The 20,488-nt window shown below is 34.9% G+C and overlaps 2 protein-coding genes across 3 annotated transcripts in view; one reads left to right on the top strand and one right to left on the bottom strand.

Annotated features, from left to right (window-relative positions):
• Positions 1-1,027: 1,027 nt before the first annotated feature.
• NGR-A11 (neuropeptide receptor A11) overlaps positions 1,028-20,488 on the bottom strand; it is a 59,133-nt gene continuing 39,672 nt past the window's right edge. The window contains 2 exon segments of one of the 2 annotated variants that reach the window (NM_001134236.1): positions 1,028-1,381; positions 8,197-9,656. In NM_001134236.1, coding sequence (NP_001127708.1) covers positions 8,199-9,593 — 1,395 coding nt within the window. In that variant the 5' untranslated portion in view covers positions 9,594-9,656 and the 3' untranslated portion in view covers positions 1,028-1,381; positions 8,197-8,198. 2 annotated transcript variants of the gene reach the window in all.
• LOC101740342 (ATP-dependent DNA helicase pif1) lies at positions 6,896-8,190 on the top strand. Its single transcript, XM_004932937.3, has one exon. The coding sequence runs from the start codon at positions 7,036-7,038 to the stop codon at positions 7,843-7,845; it is 810 nt and encodes a 269-aa protein (XP_004932994.2). The 5' UTR covers positions 6,896-7,035; the 3' UTR covers positions 7,846-8,190.

The following is a 20,488-nucleotide window of genomic DNA, read 5'->3' as shown; positions in this document are numbered from 1 at the left end:
CAACATCTATTTTTCATCCCCCTAAATGTTAGGGGTAGTCCACCCCTAAATTTTTTTATTTATTTTTTAGACAAAATGTTTAATTTCTATTTTTTTATGATACAACATACAAATATACATACAATCCTCAATTTTCACCCTTCTACGATCAACCCTTATTTTTTATTTGCTAATTAAAAACTTAAAATTTTTTTGCGAGAATTTTGTTTTTATTTTGTCATGACGCAAAATAAAAAAATTCATATTACTCTGAAATTTTCACCCCTCTACGATCAACCCCTATTTTTTATTTGTTAATTATAAACTTTAATTTTTTTGGCAAGATTTTCATTTTTATTTTTATTTTGTCATGAATTAAAATAAAAAATCTGATGTTACTCTCAATTTTTCATCCCTCTATGATCAACCCCTATTTTTTATTTGTTAATTATAAACTTTAATTTTTTTGGCAAGGTTTTTATTTTGTTTTGTCATGACTTAAAATTAAAACAAACATATTACTCTCAATTTTCACTCTTATACGATCAACACCTATTTTTCCATCCGATTAATATTTTTTTTATTCTATGCACAGATCCGCAATAAGGTTGCAATCAAATATTATAATTGTAGTACGATAAATTCTTATTCAGAGTTTATAATTTCAAGTTCCTTTAATTATGATTTTTTTAAAATTGAATTTGCTCTCGCGCCCTCGCCAGTCGACTACTGATCAACTATCAATCGATCAGCTATCCCCGCCAGGTGTCACCACTCATCCAGCAAACATCACGTTGTAGGGATGAGGACGAAGCCAGTCTCCTGTCTTACTTACTCACTATACATCATAGATTATACACTTAATATATTTGAGAGCTATACAATACTATACATTTTTCAGCCGTGTTTTTTTGGTTTTATTTGTGTATCAATAGTATGTTCAGTAGGTCTGAGAATCGGCTACTATCTATTTTTCATACCCCTAAGTGAAAAGGGTTGTCCACCCCAAACATTTATTTCTTATTTTAATTTTTTGGTTTTTTTTTTTGTTTATACTGAATTATGTGGTTAAATGAGTTTTTTTTTTCTACAGTAGAATTTCCCTAGAAATCTTATTTAAGGCAACACAACGTTTGCCGGGTCAGCTAGTAATATATAATAGCAGTAATGCGTTTCGGTTCGAAGGGTGGGACAGCCGTTGTAACTATACTGAGACCTTAGAATTTATATCTTAAGGTGGGTGGCGTATTTACGTTGTAGATGTCCATGGGCTCCGGTGGACATACGTGTCGCAGAACCGATGGCCGATGGAGCAGACGCGTTCTGGACTGGAGACCATGTACCGGTAGGCGCAGCGTTGGGCGTCCCCCTGCCCAGTGGACCGATGACTCGCGGCGATATGCTGGGAAAGATTGGATGTGAAAAGTGGAGGATCGTATGGGAGAGGCCTACATCCAGCAGTGCAGAGATACAGGCTAATGATATGGGTTCGGGTAACCACTTAGCATCAGGTGGGCTGTGAGCTCGTCCACCCATCTAAGCAATAAAAAAAAGTCGGTTGTCTGTAAAGTCGGTTTACTGACGATAGTTAAACGTGACAACGTCATAAACAAAATACTGATGCAATGGTTTCATTTTTCAAAAGAAAATTTTAATTTTATTTGTTTGATAGATATTTTGTATGGACAATTGACACCATAATATTCACTTTTCACTGAACTTCATACTTGACGAAAACATGTAAATGTATTATTGTATAGCAGCTGTCCACGCAGATGCATCGCTCACTCAAGTAGGAGAGAGATAGATGTCGAACGCTGCCGAACGCGGAGGCCGATTGTGCCTCTTTGTCGCTCGTTGCGCGCTCTCGCTTGCACTTCAAGCCTTAAATGGAACGCCTCAGAGCGAGGTAACGCCGCAAGAGTCATGTTTTTTCGTGCGTGAAGCCGGCTCCATCGAATTATAAGACGTTGTCACGTCAATAAACACAATCGGTGCAAAGTCACAAATGATTTCACAATTATGACGCTCCGCCTTTTACTATTCTCGGGCCCTGACTAACTCGACTGTCGGGCATCATATTGTTATTCAAATATCTCGTGATGCGAATCTTAGAAATAATAATTTATAAGTCGTAATTAACTCCTATTCGACTCAAGTTCACTGTGGGAGATAATTATCTAGCGTAGTCAAGATGCTTTTTAATCGAAATAAATATTGAGTCCTATCACTGAAGAATAATGGGATCCCTTCTGACTGAAGTAAAAAAATACGCAAACAAAAATATAAATACAAATCTAATTAGAGTTTCAGAACACTATTCATCATAACCATCTAGCTTCTTTACGCCTTCTTAGTGTGATTTAATGTCACAATAATGTCACTAGGGAATGAATACGCTTTAAGTTGGAAACAAACAAGTCTAACCAAGTTACTTGGTTATTATGTACGGTACTTTCTTCGATCAATAATAGGGTACTTTGGAATTATGTATAGAACGTCACGTGTTTGAGACAGTTGTGTTCTTTTGAAACCTCTTTATAATGTCTCTGCGTAATATGCCCACTATTATTTTGGTAAGTATGTTTTAGTAAGTCTTAGCTTTTTCTTTATGAGTAAAATTAAATATTTCCTATAAAAAAGTAAACTAAATTAAACGTTCCAATGGCATCATAAAAGTATTAAGCTATTGCATAGCTTTTATTGCGGCCTTTGATCGCGGTGACCGAATCAAGAAATTCGGTAACGAAAATAAAACCTAACACCCTCCACTCCACCTACCATGTAGCTCATATTCAACATATTCAAACGATGCGCTTGTGTAGTGTTTCTGAGTACGTGCGCGGCGTAACGTTGCACTGCATGCGCATCATGAAAAGTCTGCCCATCTCTCTCTCGTGCGATCTAGCTTATGAGTGTGAAGGGGACAGTTAATTTTTGCTTTTGTTAATGTTTATAAACATAGCGTGGTCTTGTTTTATTATTGTTTTAATATTAAATTATTATTGTCTAATTATAATTGCATAAGTTAAAAAAAAATGCCATACAATGGCTTTAAGGCGGCAGTCCCCGAGTGCCACACGTGTTTTTAATTTCATTATTTATAGCAGATGGAGATGCTGATTTATCGATCTGAATTGTTTCCTTGTGTTTTATGGATACTGAAAACACATACGAGACAAGTATTCGCAACCAGATCTTAGATAACATCTTGAATAAAATTGACTCGTACCGGGAATCGAATCCAGACTTCGTGCTTCAGTAGTCAAACTATGATAATTAAATCTAATTTGTCATCAACCAAATGACTAATTCTGTTAACAATTCTCTTCTCTTAAAGTTGTCCCGACCTAAATGTAATATCTCAACTTCATATAGTATTTAAATCTTATTTTTAGGCAAGAATGATTAAGCTTAGCGGGCACTACATAGTAATTAAATTTAGTTGGTTGTGCCTTGAAAATAAATAAATAAAAACGTCTTACAAAACAACAATTCTTTATTTCTTCACGTTACAACGTATCTACTACATACAATAAATACTACGAAGCGAATAACAACTTAATGAAATATAAATAGTTAAATATATAATAATATATATATTTATCACACGATACAATTTCTACATTAGTTTAACAAGATTATTACGTTTTTTCTATATTTAATACATTCTACTGTGTAAGAGATCATAATATTATTAGTTACGTAGATATAATAATTATAACACTAATTTATGTAGTTGATTAGTGTCTCATAATAAACGAAGATTTCAAATACGTAATATTTTTTAAATTATTTAATTATTTATTTAAATTATTTAATAATATTAATTAAAATTTACCATTTAGTATTAATCAAAAAACATAAATTTATTTACACGTAATTTGAAACCGGGCTCATTAGTTTAATTAAGGGACACTAATCGCGTTATATAATAATGAAAAGCAATTCGTTATAGCTTAAAAATAATATTAAATAGGCCTTTTGGATACTTGCTAAAATTACTTATTCTTAAAATTGATTTAATCGAAAAAAAAAACAACATTTATACATTATGATACAAATACAATACAAACGATCACCTTCCATCACAGTCAGTAAATCCCATTCATTTCTAAATATATCTTAATTTAGTTCCAACATTACTTTATTTAGTAGCACTAAGTACATTTTTATTAATTAGTTTTTACTTAATTTTAATTAATTACCTAAATTAATTAACGACATTTATGAAACGTATTCTAAGATTATTTCATTTATTCAATCAATCAATACATTCCTAGAATAAATCACATTACTACAAAGTACATTTTCAATGTGGCAAAGTAATTTAAGTTCTTATGACGTATATTCTAAGACTTAAAATCGATAAGCTAGTTGTAAATACATATACGATAAATTAGGATGATTTTACAAAACGCACATAAATTTTGAAGAGCCGCTATGAATAGTTTTTGTGGCGTTTCGGCGGTACCTGTGAAAATTATAAATATGAATATCAAATATTTTCAATAAATAAAATAACTTTTTATTTATTTATTACTTAGATGGTTGGACGAGCTCACAGCCCACCTGGTGTTAAGTGGTTACTGGAGCCCATAGACATCTACAACGTAAATGCACCACCCACCTCGAGACATAAGTTCTAAGGTCTCAGTATAGTTACAACGGCTACCCCACCCTTCGAACCTTACATTAGCGTCGAAGGATCTTACCAATGGTTAGTTATTACTGAAGCTAACGAACATCAACAATGCCACGGGTAGTCAAGTCGCCGTTTACCACTAAGGGCTCTGTCCAAGAATGGACATACTAAATAAAGTGCTCGGGAAAGAAATTTTTCTAGAGCCGAATTATAGACAGCAAAAATCAAAAATCAAATAAAAAGAGCTCTTTCATCTCAATGTCTCAGGAAATTGTAACAGTTAATTGTTACGATACGAATAAACTACAACATATTATTTAATTAAAATTCAATCATGGCGAACAATAATTTTGCTGTACCAATTGATATTCATTACCGAAAATACCAATCTGCATACAAATTACTATGTTATTATCTCTCTACGCATTAATTGATGTTCGATTTGGATGTTACTGATAATCAAATAGCGAATCTAAATTGCGATTAAGTTAGCATTCAAACCTAATTCTATTGATTCATTCGGCTTATGAATACTGATAAAGGAATAAGTCAATTTTTGGTATTTTAAATCAATGTCAAAGTATTTTATGAACTTATCTCTCATTCGATTTTACGTGATAACTTCATAAAGAAGCATTGACGAAAAATTGCATACTTATATGACTTGAATTGAATTATAATCATTGAATTATCGTTATTTTATATAATAAAAAAAAGAAGTTAATTGAAAATTAAATTTTTTTCGATAAATTAACGCTTTGGCCGATCGTGCCTCTCTATCGCTTGTGCCGCGCTTTCGCTTGCACGCTTAGACTCAGGCGGAACGTGACACTTTTCCGTGCTTATCACGTCACAAAGTAATTTTTCACTGTGATGGGCATCTTAATAATTTAATACAAAAATTAATGTTAAAAAATATGATGTGATGTTCTCTTTTGTAATTTCGTAATTCAGTGATTTAAAGTCAAATTAAGATAGTCTCGGTGACAACCTCTTGTTTTTATAACCAAAGTTTTAGAAACAAGGACTGCGAAAAGTCAAGTTTGTAATTGGCAGCCACTGAAACTCAGTGAAAGTGTTTGCGAAGGAACTTCAATAATTACGCAGATAGGGGAAGGAAGTAAAATAAAAGGTTTTTATCAACTGGTGGACTTAATAAGATAGGTCACGAAAGATTTAGATTTTATTTTGGAATTATATACAATATTTTTTTGTCTATCCATAGAAGCAAAATTCAAATTTATTATTATGTATTTCTCTAGACCTTTCTAATGGCATACTTTATGCTCCATAATGCACCTTAGTATTCCCTGTTCAATTACTATCCCATTTGAAACCCCAGCGAAATGAGCAAACTTTCGATTTTTCTTTTGACATTGATTCGACATGAAAATCAATAGGTAAATTATATTTATAAATTCGTAGAAACAAATGGCGTAGATTTGTTTTAATACTTTTATGGAGTTTACATCTGAAGTACTAATGTTATTTTTATTCTATTATGAAGAAGGAATTTAACAAAAAATCCATACTAATATTATAAATGCGAAAGTAACTCTGTCTGTCTGTCTGTTCCTCTTTCACGCCTAAACGGCTGAACGGATTTTGATGAAATTTGGTATGGTGATAGATGATAACCTAGAAATGGTCATAGGCTATAAATAATCACGCCATCGTTCTTAGGGGGTAGGCAGTAGGCAGATAACTAAATTGAGTTAGTGATTTTTAGTCGTTTTTGTTGGGACTTTTGCTCTTTCACGTATAAAAGGCTGAACAGATCATGATGAAATTTAGTAAGGTAATAGATGGTTACCTAAAAACGGATATAAGATCAAAATGATCACGTCATAGTACTTAGGGGGTAGGAAGTAGGCAGAAAACTGAATTGAGTTAGTGATTTTTTTATGGTTTTTGGTGGGAGTTTTGCTCTATCATGCCTAAACGGCTGAACGGATTTTGATGAAATTTAGTTAGGTGATAGATAGTAACCTAGAAAAGGATATGGGCTATTAATATTCATGCTATCGTACTTAAGGCGTAGGCAGTAGGCAGAAAACTAATTAAGTTAGTGAATTTTAATAGTTTGGTTTAAAAGTTTACCTCATTCACGCCTTAACGTCTGAACGGATTTTTATAAGACTTGGTTAATATAAAGATAGGATCCTAGGCACGGACACAGGCTACTTTTTACGGCGGGAAAATACATCATTCCCGCGGAAATCTAGCGTGATCGTGTCAAGAAGCGAATGACGCCATAGCTACTGAAATGATTTTGATGTTTTCTTTTAGCGGGCGATTTTAGACAGACTTTGCCGGTTATCACTAAAGGCACCCCTGCAGATGAAATAAATGCGTGTTTAAAAGCGTCAACGTTATGGGTGCACGTAAAAACGTTTAGTCTGTCTACAAATATGAGAGTGCAACTACACAATGATGTACAATCTGGACAATATGCTGCTGCTCTTCTTAAAATTGGAGAAGATCGTATGGCAAAGGATGGTAATGGCATGATTACATTGGATCGTGAATTCTGCAATGTTGTGCATAATCCAGATGATCTAAATAACTTCGTCTATAGCGAACTGCTAACTAATATGAGGAATAGAGACTGGTTATGTGAAAGAGCAATTTTAGCGCCGACGAATGAAATGGTGGGACAGATAAACGAGCAAATTATGTCACGCGTGGAAGGTGATATTGTTGAGTTTCTCTCTGTAGACACTGTAATGGATACTGAACAAGTAACATCATACCCTGTAGAATTTCTTAATTCTTTAGAACTGTCGGGAGTACCTTCACACAAACTGAGGCTGAAGGTAGGCGTTCCTGTCCTTTTAATGCGGAATTTAGATGCACCAAGACTGTGTAATGGCACACGGTTGCAAGTGACACACCTCGGTCGCAATATTGTAAAAGCAATCATTATGACTGGAATGGCAAAAGGAGAGAACGTTTTAATCCCCCGAATACCCATAATTCCGACAGATTTGCCATTCCAGTTTAAGAGATTACAGTTTCCGCTGAAAATCGCATTCGCTATGACGATAAATAAAGCTCAGGGGCAAACATTAAAAGTAGCCGGCATTAATTTAGAAAAGAGTTGTTTTTCTCACGGACAATTATACGTGGCTTGCTCACGTGTTTCAAGTCCACAGAATCTCCATGTGTTGGCCAGAGAGGGAAAAACAAAGAACATAGTTTACAAAAATGTACTACAGTAATAAGGCCTCTTATTTTTAGCTTCCTACATTATTATACTACTTACATTAAGTTAGTACTTCCTACGCAGACGATGTTACGGATGTCACACTGTCTAACATCGGGGGTTGGCAGGTAGGTAGTTAGTAGTATTTTAAACCGATTTACATTATTTACTTTTTATATTTACTAAGGAAACATTCGGAGCTATCCATTATGTAGCTTAGGTTTCTTTTGAACAAATATTGATGTGAAGTTGAGGACTGGAACACGATAGTGGGACATTGTTGCAGGGGGACTTATAGCCGGGAGAAAACAAAAAAACTTATGCGGACGAAGTCGCGGGTAAAAGCTAGTAATAATATAAAACTCACCTTTATATCGGTGACTTTGTGTCTCTGTGATCGCTGAAATGTGACTCCTCATCGATCAGTTGTAAATTGACGTTTTCGGTCTTTGTATGAAAAGTAGCTGAGATTGTTTTGTCCTCCAACAAAATGTTTTCAACTTCGATTCCATTATCTTTCTTCCCGTTCCCTTCGAATCTCTGTTTGATTGAAGGTCCCCTATTGAACGAGGACGCCAGTAAAGTTTCCTGTATAGTTTCGTTGCCATTACAAACGTTCTTGTTAGTTTTGTGGGGTGGCACACGTCCTGGATGGTAACTATTCCTTACGCCTCCATTCGACTCGAAAAAGGGCAACACCTGCTTGAATTCCTTTCTGAAGTTTTCATTCAACCAGGCGTAAAGAAATGGATTATAGCAAGTCGAAGCCATGGCCATAGAGTGGGCCAAGAAGAATGACACGAAGTAATAGTTCCACTCAGTCATCTGAGCATAAAAATCGTTGAATATATTTATCAAGTTCAAAGGAAGCCACGAGATTCCAAATATCGCGACCATTGAAATTAACATTCTGTTAGTACACCTTTTCCTATCTCTGTCCGCTTCTTCCCTTTTGCTATTTTTAGCACCTGGTTTTGACCGAGCCCGATCATTCAATCTTATACTCACACACGTGTAGCATACAGCTATTACTAAAAAGGGTATTAAAAACTGAAGAACTGTCGTAAATACGCCAAATATTTTTCTAGATCTGTCTGAGGGCCAACTTTCTTCGCAATAATACGTCTCATTGTTGGTGGTCTGTATTCCCATGAATAGTCCGTAAGGACATGTTACAACCAAAGAGAACACCCATATGAAAATGACAATAAAAATACAAGTGTTCAGTTTCATTCTAGGGTGAAACGGGTATATTATCACGAAAAATCTATCTATGGCTATTGAAGTCAACGTCAGCGTGGATATGTACACACTTGTTCCTTGTGCATACGGCATCAGATGACAGAGCAATCTCCCGAACACCCATCGTCCCAAAAACGTATACATTGGCGTCAAAGGTACGGCGAAGACACACAGCAATATATCTGATAAAGCCAGGTTCGTTATGAAAAGGTTCGTGACTGTTTGCATAGCTTTGTTGCGGAAAACCACATAGCAAACAAGGACATTTCCGAACACGCCCAGAACAAAGATTACTGTGTAGAGAATGCAAAAAGCGACCTGAACTAATTTCACGTCTATTATGTCTATCGTTTTGTTTGTTTTCGGTTCGTCGATCATCTCAACTGATTCACCCGTCAAAGTCCGAGTGAGGATAAGGACCCCCCCGCCCACATATGTGGTCCCGTTCAGAGACATGGCTGGTTCATACTTCGCGGCTATCGTTGAGGCCATAACATCCTGAAGAGTATCATTTCCGAACATATCAAATCCAAATTTTCATGTTCATCTTATTAGAAATTGATGTATTTCGCTGTACCAGCTCATCTGTGAACAAACAAAAATATTTTAAATTCATTTTAAGTATTTATAATAAATTTGTTTGTAACGTTTGCAATTGTTTCTTTTGATAGATTACTAAAATCATCCGAGTGTATGCTTATTAGTATAGAGCACATCATGGTTCTTTAACTATTATAATAAGCATTTATATTTACGAGTAATTAGGTACATACAATCACGTACATAAATACGTTACTGCCCAACTAAACACATAAAAGTAATCATATGGGTCTTAGTCTTTTTGATCATATCATCTTTATTAGACTAGCATTTATTTATGAGTCGTAAAACTAATCACCAATTTACATTATTTTCTTATTTCATTAAACTATATTAATTAAAAAGGATATCTTTTTAAAGTCATGATATAGAAAATATTGTTTTTAATTCATTATCTTCTCATAATTATCATTTTAGAGGCGCGTGTATGTGACACTACACGGTTGCCATGGCAACGGAAACGATCGCTATTAAACCTGAAGCACATACATTATCGGAGAAGACGCGTGTGACGTCATATTACACACTGGCAACACGTGGATTGACTACAAAATCTGGGCCAAAACCATGTTAAAAGCTTTGAGTTTCCAATGAAATTCAGATTTCATAGGACGTTTGTAGGTTTATGTTTCACAAATATTAAATTAGTCTCGGTGTTTTCGCTACAACGCTTTTGTTGTTTTGAAGGTATTAGGTTAGAAAGTCTAAAGTTTCCAGTGAATAAATTAAAATACCTATGTTTTTGGAGTTTACTCCTTTAGAATCGATTTACATATATAGGCCCGGGGTATGAAAATTATGGGGACCAAAATCGTACTAGCATGTCACACGAAATGCGTTATGCGCCTGCGCCGGCAGTCCGCCACAAAGCCTCGTACTGATCGCGCGTTTCTCTCATTATTGTATTTTCATATATTTGTTAGTCGTTTGTTTAGTGTCTCGTTAATTTGTTAATAATCTGTAGTGTATCGTGTTGTCGTAATATAGAACTATTTCTCGTATTGTTTCGTTTAATTTTTTATATCCAGTAAACTCCAGTCGTGCGTCGGAGCGGACACACACACTTTTTATTTTTGAATTTTCAATCGTAATATCCTTCCATTTTAAGATTATATAAATGTAATGACTTCTAAAAGATAAAATGCTATACGAAAATATACCACAGAAATCGCCATTTATGAAATCTGGATTATTATTATTATTATAATTTTTTTTTTTTTATTGCTTAGATGGGTGGACGAGCTCACAGCCCACCTGGTGTTAAGTGGTTACTGGAGCCCATAGACATCTACAACGTAAATGCGCCACCCACCTTGAGATATAAGTTCTAAGGTCTCAGTATAGTTACAACGGCTACCCCACCCTTCAAACCGAAACGCATTACTGCTTCACGGCAGAAATAGGCAGGGCGGTGGTACCTACCCGTGCGGACTCACAATAGGTCCTACCACCAGTATTTTGACCAAGTTTGTCAATTTGAAAAGAATAAAGCAACATTTTCTTTCTATTTATATTCTATTAAAATATTCTATTCTAAATCTTCTCTAATTTCTCTGTTAAAAATATTCTATTCTATTCTATTAAAAAAAAATCGAATCAATAACTCAGCTAAGCTATTGGTACCCTTCTTGATTGTCTCCACTTATGTACTTCACTCCTCCTATTACGTTGGTAATACCAGAACAAGTTAAAATCACTATTTTTTGTACCACAAGACCTTATGAGAGATTGTTTTGATTTGAAGGCCTAGAAAATCTCTTTCCAATACTATTGAGATTTCGAAGTCAGTAATAAAGTACTTAGCGGCATTCAATTTATGGAGTCTATCGGCCGGTAGCTACTAAAACAAATATGTTTATGTACATTTAAAAAGCTAAAATTTACGAAAAACAAAAAAAAAAATTGGACAAGAAAATAAAAATACAGTTTACACGCGCTCTTTCACAATTTAAGCCAGACCCAAAAACGTTACATAAAACTGTAATAGCAATACGAAAACATCCAGGATCGTTAAAATAGAATTAATGTTGTCGCAAATTAACGAAGCGCCTCGCAATCCTTCGTACAACTCAATTGCGTAATTCTATACCCAACCCCCGAAGGACAATGGGACACTGAAATTTGCATTGTTATCGTTTCTTTCACTAAACCTAATACGGGTTAAATTGTTCACGGGACGAAGTGGTTGCTTTACCATACTATTAAATAAACCGTTCATACAATCGTTGTTCTTTGTGTGGGTTCTAAGTAATTAATACCTGAAAACGAAGACGACATTTACAAAGTGTGTTGTTAAATTGAATACAAAGGCTGTTCTGAATTATTTGAATTTGTCCGTTTTGTTTAACATATTTTGCAAGATGAGCAAGCAGTAGATCATTTATAATGAGCTTAAGGACCAGTGTGAAATGTATTTCTATTCGTTTTTTTTTATTGCCTAGATTTGTGGACGAGCTCATAGCCCACCTTGTGTTAAGTAGTTATTGAAACCCATAGACATCTACAACGTAAATGCGCCACCCACCTTGAGATATAAGTTCGAAGGTCTCAGTATAGCTACAACGGCTGCCCCACACTTCAAACTGAAACGCATTACTGCTTCACGGCAGAAATAGGTGGGGCGGTGGTACCTACCCGCGCGGACTCACAAGAGGTCCTACCACCAGTAATTACGCAAATTATAATTTTGCGGGTTTGATTTTTATTACACGATGTTATTCCTTCACCGTGGAAGTCAATCGTGAACAATTGTTAAGTACGTATTTCATTAGAAAAATTGGTACCCGCCTGCGGGATTCGAACACCGGTGCATCGCTATATACGAATGCGCCGGACGTCTTATCCTTTAGGCCACGACGACGAGGTGTAGACACAATTAGAATTACTTTTACAGTTTAGTTAATCTTGCCTTTATTTTACGGTTTTCGTGGTTAGCATAGCACTAAATGACACTAAAGATTTTAAGTTACTAAGAATCGTAAATTTAAAAGGAATTTTTCTCATGAAACAATCTCCGCTCCAATTTCTCCAATAGACCGCTCCAAACACGCTCTGTCTGAGACATTTGTTTTCAGATAGACTTATAAACGATACCTAATTCTTTAGAAAACTGAGATAGTATCATCTCCATTATGTTTCCGAAGTACTGTAATAAATGATAGAAATAAAGAAAGGCGAAAGACACATAAGTCAACAGTGAAATTGGGATCGACGTATCGAACTCAGAGTTATATTTATTTGTGAGGATTTGTTTGTGCTACACGGATCAGAGTGTTGAGCTACGAAAGTGGTGGATAAAAAAATAATACATGCAGTGGAAATGCGAATGTTCAGATATGTTGTATGGAGTAACAAAATATATTTAGGACAAGCTGTGCCTGATTAATTTGTTCGATATAAATTATAAGCCCTGTATATTTATTGAGATTTATTAGTCGGTCGACGCGTGCAACTTTTCACTTTTTCTCTGATACAAGACAGCTTAAATGTAGAATATGTACCTTTATGGAATTTTTTTAAGCCTCCACGAAGGCCCCGTTTCAAATCGAATTTAAATTTAAATTATTCAAAATTTATTTTTAGATCGCCATCATTATCGAACATAGTATGAAGTAGAGACCACGGATGAGTAATAAGTTTTTACTTCATTTAAGCTGTGTTACCGCGCCACCATCATTCAAATATATGCCCATTTATCGGCGCTCTGTAAACTACCTATTAATACACCACTAGCTACCTATTAATAAACCGCAACCGTTAAAAATGTTTTTTTTTGTGTGTGTGGAATGGATTTTGTTATTATAAAATTGTGAAGTTGCTACCTATACCGAATACGATTTGGCGCTAGGTGCTGGTGCCGTTTCGAAGTCTGGAATATTACGAGCGTTTAGTGGTTTTTGTTTTCATTGCGAGCTCATTTAATGAGAAATTATGTAATCATAAACCTAAGTTTGCGTAGAATCCCGTTTCGGCTGCGAAAATGAAGATTCCTTACATAAAACATACAATAGTGATTTCCATAAAATTACAAATTGGTAAATTTTATTACGTCTAAGAAATAGCAGACATTTTACAAGCTCACTGTCTGTACTTCGTCATTATTTAACGCTTTAATAAGTACCGATTAAACAATAAAATTGGAATGACCTCCCGTAAAGTGTAACAGTTTATTGGCATTTATTACCAATACCCATTATCTGGTGGTTACTTTTGTAGCGATGTTTTACGAAATTTGTTGTATAATACGCTTTTGGTGTTTCAAAAAGAGAATTCAGTATCGACGTGACAAAGTTTCAAATCTAGAATTATAATTTAAGATATTATTTAAAATTTACAGCTTTCATGGAAACAGTCCGTTTTATTTTATTACCCTATCTATTCGTTGGTATGTAGCTATTCCAGTTTCGTTGGACGGGTAGGTGTTCTCACGGTTGGTATGTAGCTATTCCAGTTTCGTTGGACGGGTAGGTGTTCTCACGGACTCAGATTGAGAGACTTTAACACATTGACAAGAACCGGCGAGAAACTAATTGGGCTCAATAGTATGTAGATGCATCTGTAGAGTAAAAAAAGTATGTCGAGCACATGAATCATCTGTTGTGAATTTTGTTGTTATTTTTCCTCACGGAAATCAAATGGCCTAAGTGTATCGGTATACCACCTATTAATAACAGAACTTTTAACTAACGCCTCGCTTTCTACTCTTTATTACTGGTGGTAGGACCTCTTGTGGGTCCGCGCGGGTAGGTACCACCACCCTGCCTATTTCTGCCGTGAACCAGTAATGCGATTCGGTTTGAAGGGTGGGGCGGCAGTTGTAACTATACTTGAGACCTTAGAACTTATATCTCAAGGTGGGTGGCGCATTTACGTCGTAGATGTCTATGGGCTCCAGTAACCACTTAACACCAGGTGGGCTGTGAGCTCGTCCACTCATCTAAGTAATAAAAAAAAATAAAAACAAACTCTGAATCTTAGGAAAATTTTAATAGCTAATGTACCTAATAGTGTTAAAATAGATTGAATCTGAATTGGAGTTTACGACTTTTTGCATATTAACCTTGTACCTTATCTTGTACTCATGAAACTCATTCGCATTTCAAAAATATGCTTATGTTGTTATTTATCATAAAAGTACTTCGTTTGTGTGAAGGGAATTTGAAATTGAGATACCAGTTTAATTACGAGTTTCATAAATACAACTTTTCTACCTACAGACTTTCGAAAACAACCTCGTGTTACATCATTTTACTTGATCCATATAGCGTTCTTATCTTTCGCTTTGACGGCATAAGCCCTGAGTGCCTAAAACATGTAGACACCGTTGAGTGACAACAATTCCCCCCGGGACAAACCTTTTAAGCGTCAAACATACCTTAGTATGAACTACACGTGAATTTCATTAGTACCTTAATTATTTTTATTATCTATATATTAATACGTGAAGCAAAAACTTTGTATCCCTTTTTACGAAAATTGCGCGGACGGAGGAGTAAGAAATTTTCCACACTTATAGATAATATAGAGAAGAAGTGCACAAAGCTAATATTTTTTTGAAATAATGCATAAAAAAACCGTTTAAAGATACATTAAATCAATAAAGAAAACATTACACACACTACATACCATGTATTTGACGCACACGCATGCATACTATTTATTGTCAAGCTTTTATTCTTGACGTCTGTTGTCAAATTGAGATCAAATATTGTTTGTCTTTGTTAATATTTTTTATAGTGTAGTCTTGGCAAAATTTGTGATTATAGAAGTATAAAATACAATAATAACAGTGTACATACTTACAATTCCAATTAATTATAGTCGAATTTCGACTACTGCGGGACCTCTAATATTAAGTTATTTGACATTTTTATTTTCATTGTTCCATTGTGCATATGGTTGACGAGAATTTATGGTATTTTTTCTCTTAATGGCAAAAATGATGGTGGTGATGGTGAAATTCTTAATCTATACTATGCTTCTACTTTTACCTAAACCCTATATTTGAACTAATCCTTAGGACAAAAGCATTTTTCATACGACTCTCTCTCGAAAGTATTTTGTTTAAGGTATTTCTTATAGTATGGCTGTTCATGTTTTTCTAAATACTAAATTATTTTGTATAATTTTTTTATTTGCATTCGCTATAGGCACTCTTGTTTAATTTGCCAATGAAAATTGAATCGTATTTGATACCAAAAAAAGATCTAATTAGCTTAGGGCTAGCTAGCTTTAGGCTCAATCTATGCTCCAAATCTCAAGATACACGCACCAGTTTCTTAAGCAACTAGTTTTGTTGAGATATAACAATCAGACCTACGTGTCTTTTCATAAAGTTCTGTGAACCAGCACGATCATAACATGAGTTCGATTCTTAACCGTGTTGTTTAAAAGATGTCCTATCCTTCAAACAAGAGCGCTTGACTGCTTCGCGTCAAAGCAGAGAGAGAGAGAGAGAGAGAGAGAGAGAGAGAGAGAGAGAGAGAGAGAGAGAGAGGATACACTTTATTGCACACCAAAACACAATTTACATTCATACAGATTAAGTTACAAAAAATGTAATTATGTCTACGGCTCTGAAAAACCGAAAAAATTTTTTTTTTAAATAAAACGCGTTTGAACGTAACACGTTATACGCAATTTAAAAATTTTATCTCAAAATTCACTGTCATATTAATTACATAACGAAATTCAACATTATTTTCGCAATAGAATTGTATTTTAATTAAAATTCAAGAAACAGAAGAACCTGCTATATGAAAGGCTGGTCACCCCATGTCGTTCAAAGCCCTAGTCGTCGAGTTAAGCTAATCTTATAATTCTACTGGGTCAAAATTAACACCGAGTTTAATATTAGCCAAGGAGTCTTGAGTAAGCGGTTCAAATTAACCTGCTTTGTAGAATATTAATCCATGAACTTCAGGACTAATCTTTTTTCGTGGGAAAAAGAACAATTTAATTTTGAGAAAGGTCTTCGTTTAAATCGTGTACGATGTTATTGAAACTACATTTTATAGTAATTTTTAAGTTTATTTTTTATTTTTTTATTGCTTAGATGCGTGGACGAGCTCACGACGTAAATGCGCCACCCACCTTGGCTTGGTTGGCGCATTTACGTTGTAGATGTCTATAGGCTCTAGTAACCACTTAACACCAGGCGGGCTGTGAGCTCGTCCACCCATCGAAACAATAAAAAAAAGAACGTATAGAGGCAGGTTGCATCATGCCTTTATATGTTCGTAACCAAACGATTGAGGAGACATCCGCCTGGCGTGGATCTATGTTACAATGTAAATTCGGTTAAGCATTTAAAATAGAGCGGACCAGACGACTAGACTGCAGCCACAAAATAGATAAAAGCATGACCGTTTGAACGTATTATATTTGTTTCATTTAACTAACACCCGGCCACGATTTGATGAAACAAACGCTCCAATTGATTTAAAAGTACTCTTTTGATTAGAGCACACGCACGCTATGCATGTATTATTGTTGGTTTTGCATCGAAATAGTATGATTTCCCAGTCGTTTAAATGTATTAGGTTTTATTAAACGATAAAACATCGCACAGGACTGCGGGCAACGAAATTAATATTGTCCGAGAATTACGGACTATAAGAAATTATATTGCGGAATCACTAAATCTTAGTAATTCGAGTAATAAAGTAATAATAAAGTAATTTAGATATGCATTAATAATACCTTTACGTCACTTCTAGTCAAATCCATACGAAATGCGAATATAGTAATGAAACGGAATAATTTTATCAATTTGTTTCTTTTTAAGAATTGTAGTTAATGTATATAGCTTTTTTAATTGCCATAAAAGTAGAGGGAATATAAGGACATACTGAAGCCAATATAGCTGTCACTCATAGGTAATACTAGCAACATCCTCTTCCTTTGAAGGGTGATTGAAACTGAGACTTAAAACTCAAGATGACGGCATTCCTGTAAGTACTTAACCCCAGGTGGGTCGTGAGCTCGTCTATCCATCTAAGCATTAAAAATATAAAATAAATTCTTGGAAACCTTCTCAGAGCATTCCCCATGGAACATAATGCACACGTTTTTTCATAATCCTTATGTTATTTCTTTTGATTCCAGTCTCTTCACTCTCTAGAATGCATACATGTACACATATTATCCCTTATATCGATACCATATGACCGTCATATATTCTAGTTAAAGATTCTTTCTTAGCAGAAACAACATCAATAAACTATCTATACTAATATTATAAAGAGGAAAGATTTGTTTGTTTGTTTGTTTCGAATAGGCTCCGAAACTACTGGACCGATTTGAAAAATTCTTTTTCCATTAGATGCCGACATTGTCGCTGATGAACATAGGATACTTTTTTTATTTTTTTTCTTTTTTCTTTTTTTTTTGGTTTCATGTGTGTTTTAATGTTTCCGAAGCGAAGCGAGGGCGGGTCGCTAGTTGTTTGATAAGTGATAGTGCTTACACGGCCAAATCCGAAAAGATCTGGACGACTACTTAGAATGATAAATACCTGATTTGACATTTAATGAACAAATGTACGTCGTTTTAGCTACAAAAATAGCTTAACAGAAACTAATGATCACATTCGCTAATGGACTTTTTCGAAAAGGACGCTTCAAACTAGATAATACGCAATCGTAAAATGAGCCATTCAATGTAGTTTCTCTGTAAAACCGATACTTTGATTCATTCTTGATACTGTTAACATGGACGCTGATTTTCCGAATCTTTTGAAATCTCTGAGAATTATATATGTAAAGTTGCTGTAAGAAAATTTGTGATAAATAAGTTTTATCATCATCAGTTTTCAGACGATGCTAACTATAAGCCTGCCCCAAGATTTGCCGATTTTATGAGCGATCGTGTGCTCCCCGCATCCAGTGGATTCTCGTAATCTTCAGAAGGTCATTGAACCATATTTTGGGAGCCCTACCCACGCTGCCCATAGTGACAGGGATTGTTTGTTTGAACGCGCTAATCTCAGGAACTACTGGTCCGACTTAAAAAAAACTTTCAGTGTTAGATAGCCCATTTATTAAGGAAGGCTATATGCTATATAACATCACGCTAAGACAAGAGCATCAATAAATAATGTTTCAAAATCAGGGTTTTTTTCTCTTTCGAGAACTTCCGCTGCGTGCGCTGCAGAAACAGTTAAAGTTTCGCTAAAATAACAGCTGTATGACAGTATTTTTCCCATTTAAAAGATCTAAAAAAAATCGACGACATCATATGTCTATATTTAAACGTTGGGCCACTATAACGTTTTTTATACTAACCAAATTTGTTCTAAAATAAAGCATTATTTGTTAAGTTTTTTTTTAATAATTAATGGACATTTTGCATTGTTTATTCTGTTTTACTTTAATGTTATTGGAATTCACTTCCAACAGGCCCAGATTTTCAAGCGAATTGATTTTTCTGACAATATCTACCGGATTTAAGCGTTCTGTTTCGAAGATCCTGAATTTGGAAGCAATTGAGAGTTCGACCTCAAGTCTCAAGGTGGTATCTTTTTTTTCTGTCATCTAGCCAGACGAGCATACAACTCCTGCTCATGGGTAGTCACGGTCGCTTATGGACCAGCAAGCCAGGCACACAGCCGAGCTATTGCTTATTGCGATTGAATTTCTGATGCCTACCGGTTACGCCAACTATTTAACACTAAGCATGCTCGTCTGTCGCTCCGATGTGTGAGAAGAAAACAATAAGCTTACGATCGTTTCACATGTTCAATGTTTTCTATTGAATTGTTCTAAAATAGGTTTTGTTTGTGTATTTACGTAAAGTTTATATTTCCGGCGCTCCCAAACCATCAAAGTGTACTGTGATGTAAACCGTTTGGAATAGTTTCTTTTTTCATTAACGAATCAGCTTATTAAAGAGATGTTCATGAATTATGAATTCGTTACTTGGATGGATTTATAGCAGATGCGTTCTGTTGAAGATTGAAGTTGAATTCTGTAAATATATTTTTACTAGTGTTAAAGGATACTGTGAGCTCACTGTGTATATTTCATGATAGCAGTAATGTTTCCTGATTTAAAATGTGATAGTGCAATTATGTAACATGACTTCGAACTTTTATCTCAAAGACAGTGACGGTATACTAGCTGTGATGGTTATTGGTGGTTCGGTAATCCGGTATATGTATAAGACGTCTAGTGCATTCGTATCTTGCAATGTAGGTACCGGTGTTCGAATCCCACAGGCGGGTACCAATTCTTTTACTGAAGTAAGTAGTTAGCAAATGTTTACAATTGACTTCCACGGTGAAGGAATAACATCGTGTATTAAAAATTCAAACTCGCAAAATTATAATTTGCATAATTACTGGTGGTAGGACCTCTTGGGAGTCTGCGCGGGTGGGCACCACCACCCTGCCTATTTCTGCCGTGAAGAAGTAATAAGTTTCGATTTGAAGGGTGGGGCAGCCGTTGTAACTATGCTGAGACCTTAGAACTTATATCTCAAGTTGGGTGGCTTATTTGCGATGTAGATGTCTATGGGCTCCAGTAACCACTTAACACCAGGCTTTGAGTTCGTCCACCCATCTAAGCAATAAAAATAAATAAAAATAGACTATGAATTTAAGCAGCAAGGGTTTATCTCAAGTTTTGTTATACTTATATTATCATACCAGCAAACTGTTGACATTTTTATGTAATTGTACAAATCTTATCATTATATTTTTATACTCGTCGAAACACGACTACTCAAAACTTATTAACGTTTTTCTTTATAGTGATAATATTATTCCTTGCCTGGAGATATATTATCGATGAAACACATTGTAACATATCGTTACAATA

Source organism: Bombyx mori, chromosome 11 (assembly GCF_030269925.1).
Source record: "Bombyx mori chromosome 11, ASM3026992v2".
NCBI classification, from domain to species: domain Eukaryota; kingdom Metazoa; phylum Arthropoda; class Insecta; order Lepidoptera; family Bombycidae; genus Bombyx; species Bombyx mori.
This window is presented reverse-complemented; position numbering and strand designations above follow the sequence as displayed.

Bases quoted from the DNA above. Each gene is read 5' to 3' on its own strand.
- LOC101740342 (XM_004932937.3), top strand. From the start codon at position 7,036: ATGAGAGTGCAACTACACAATGATGTACAATCTGGACAATATGCTGCT.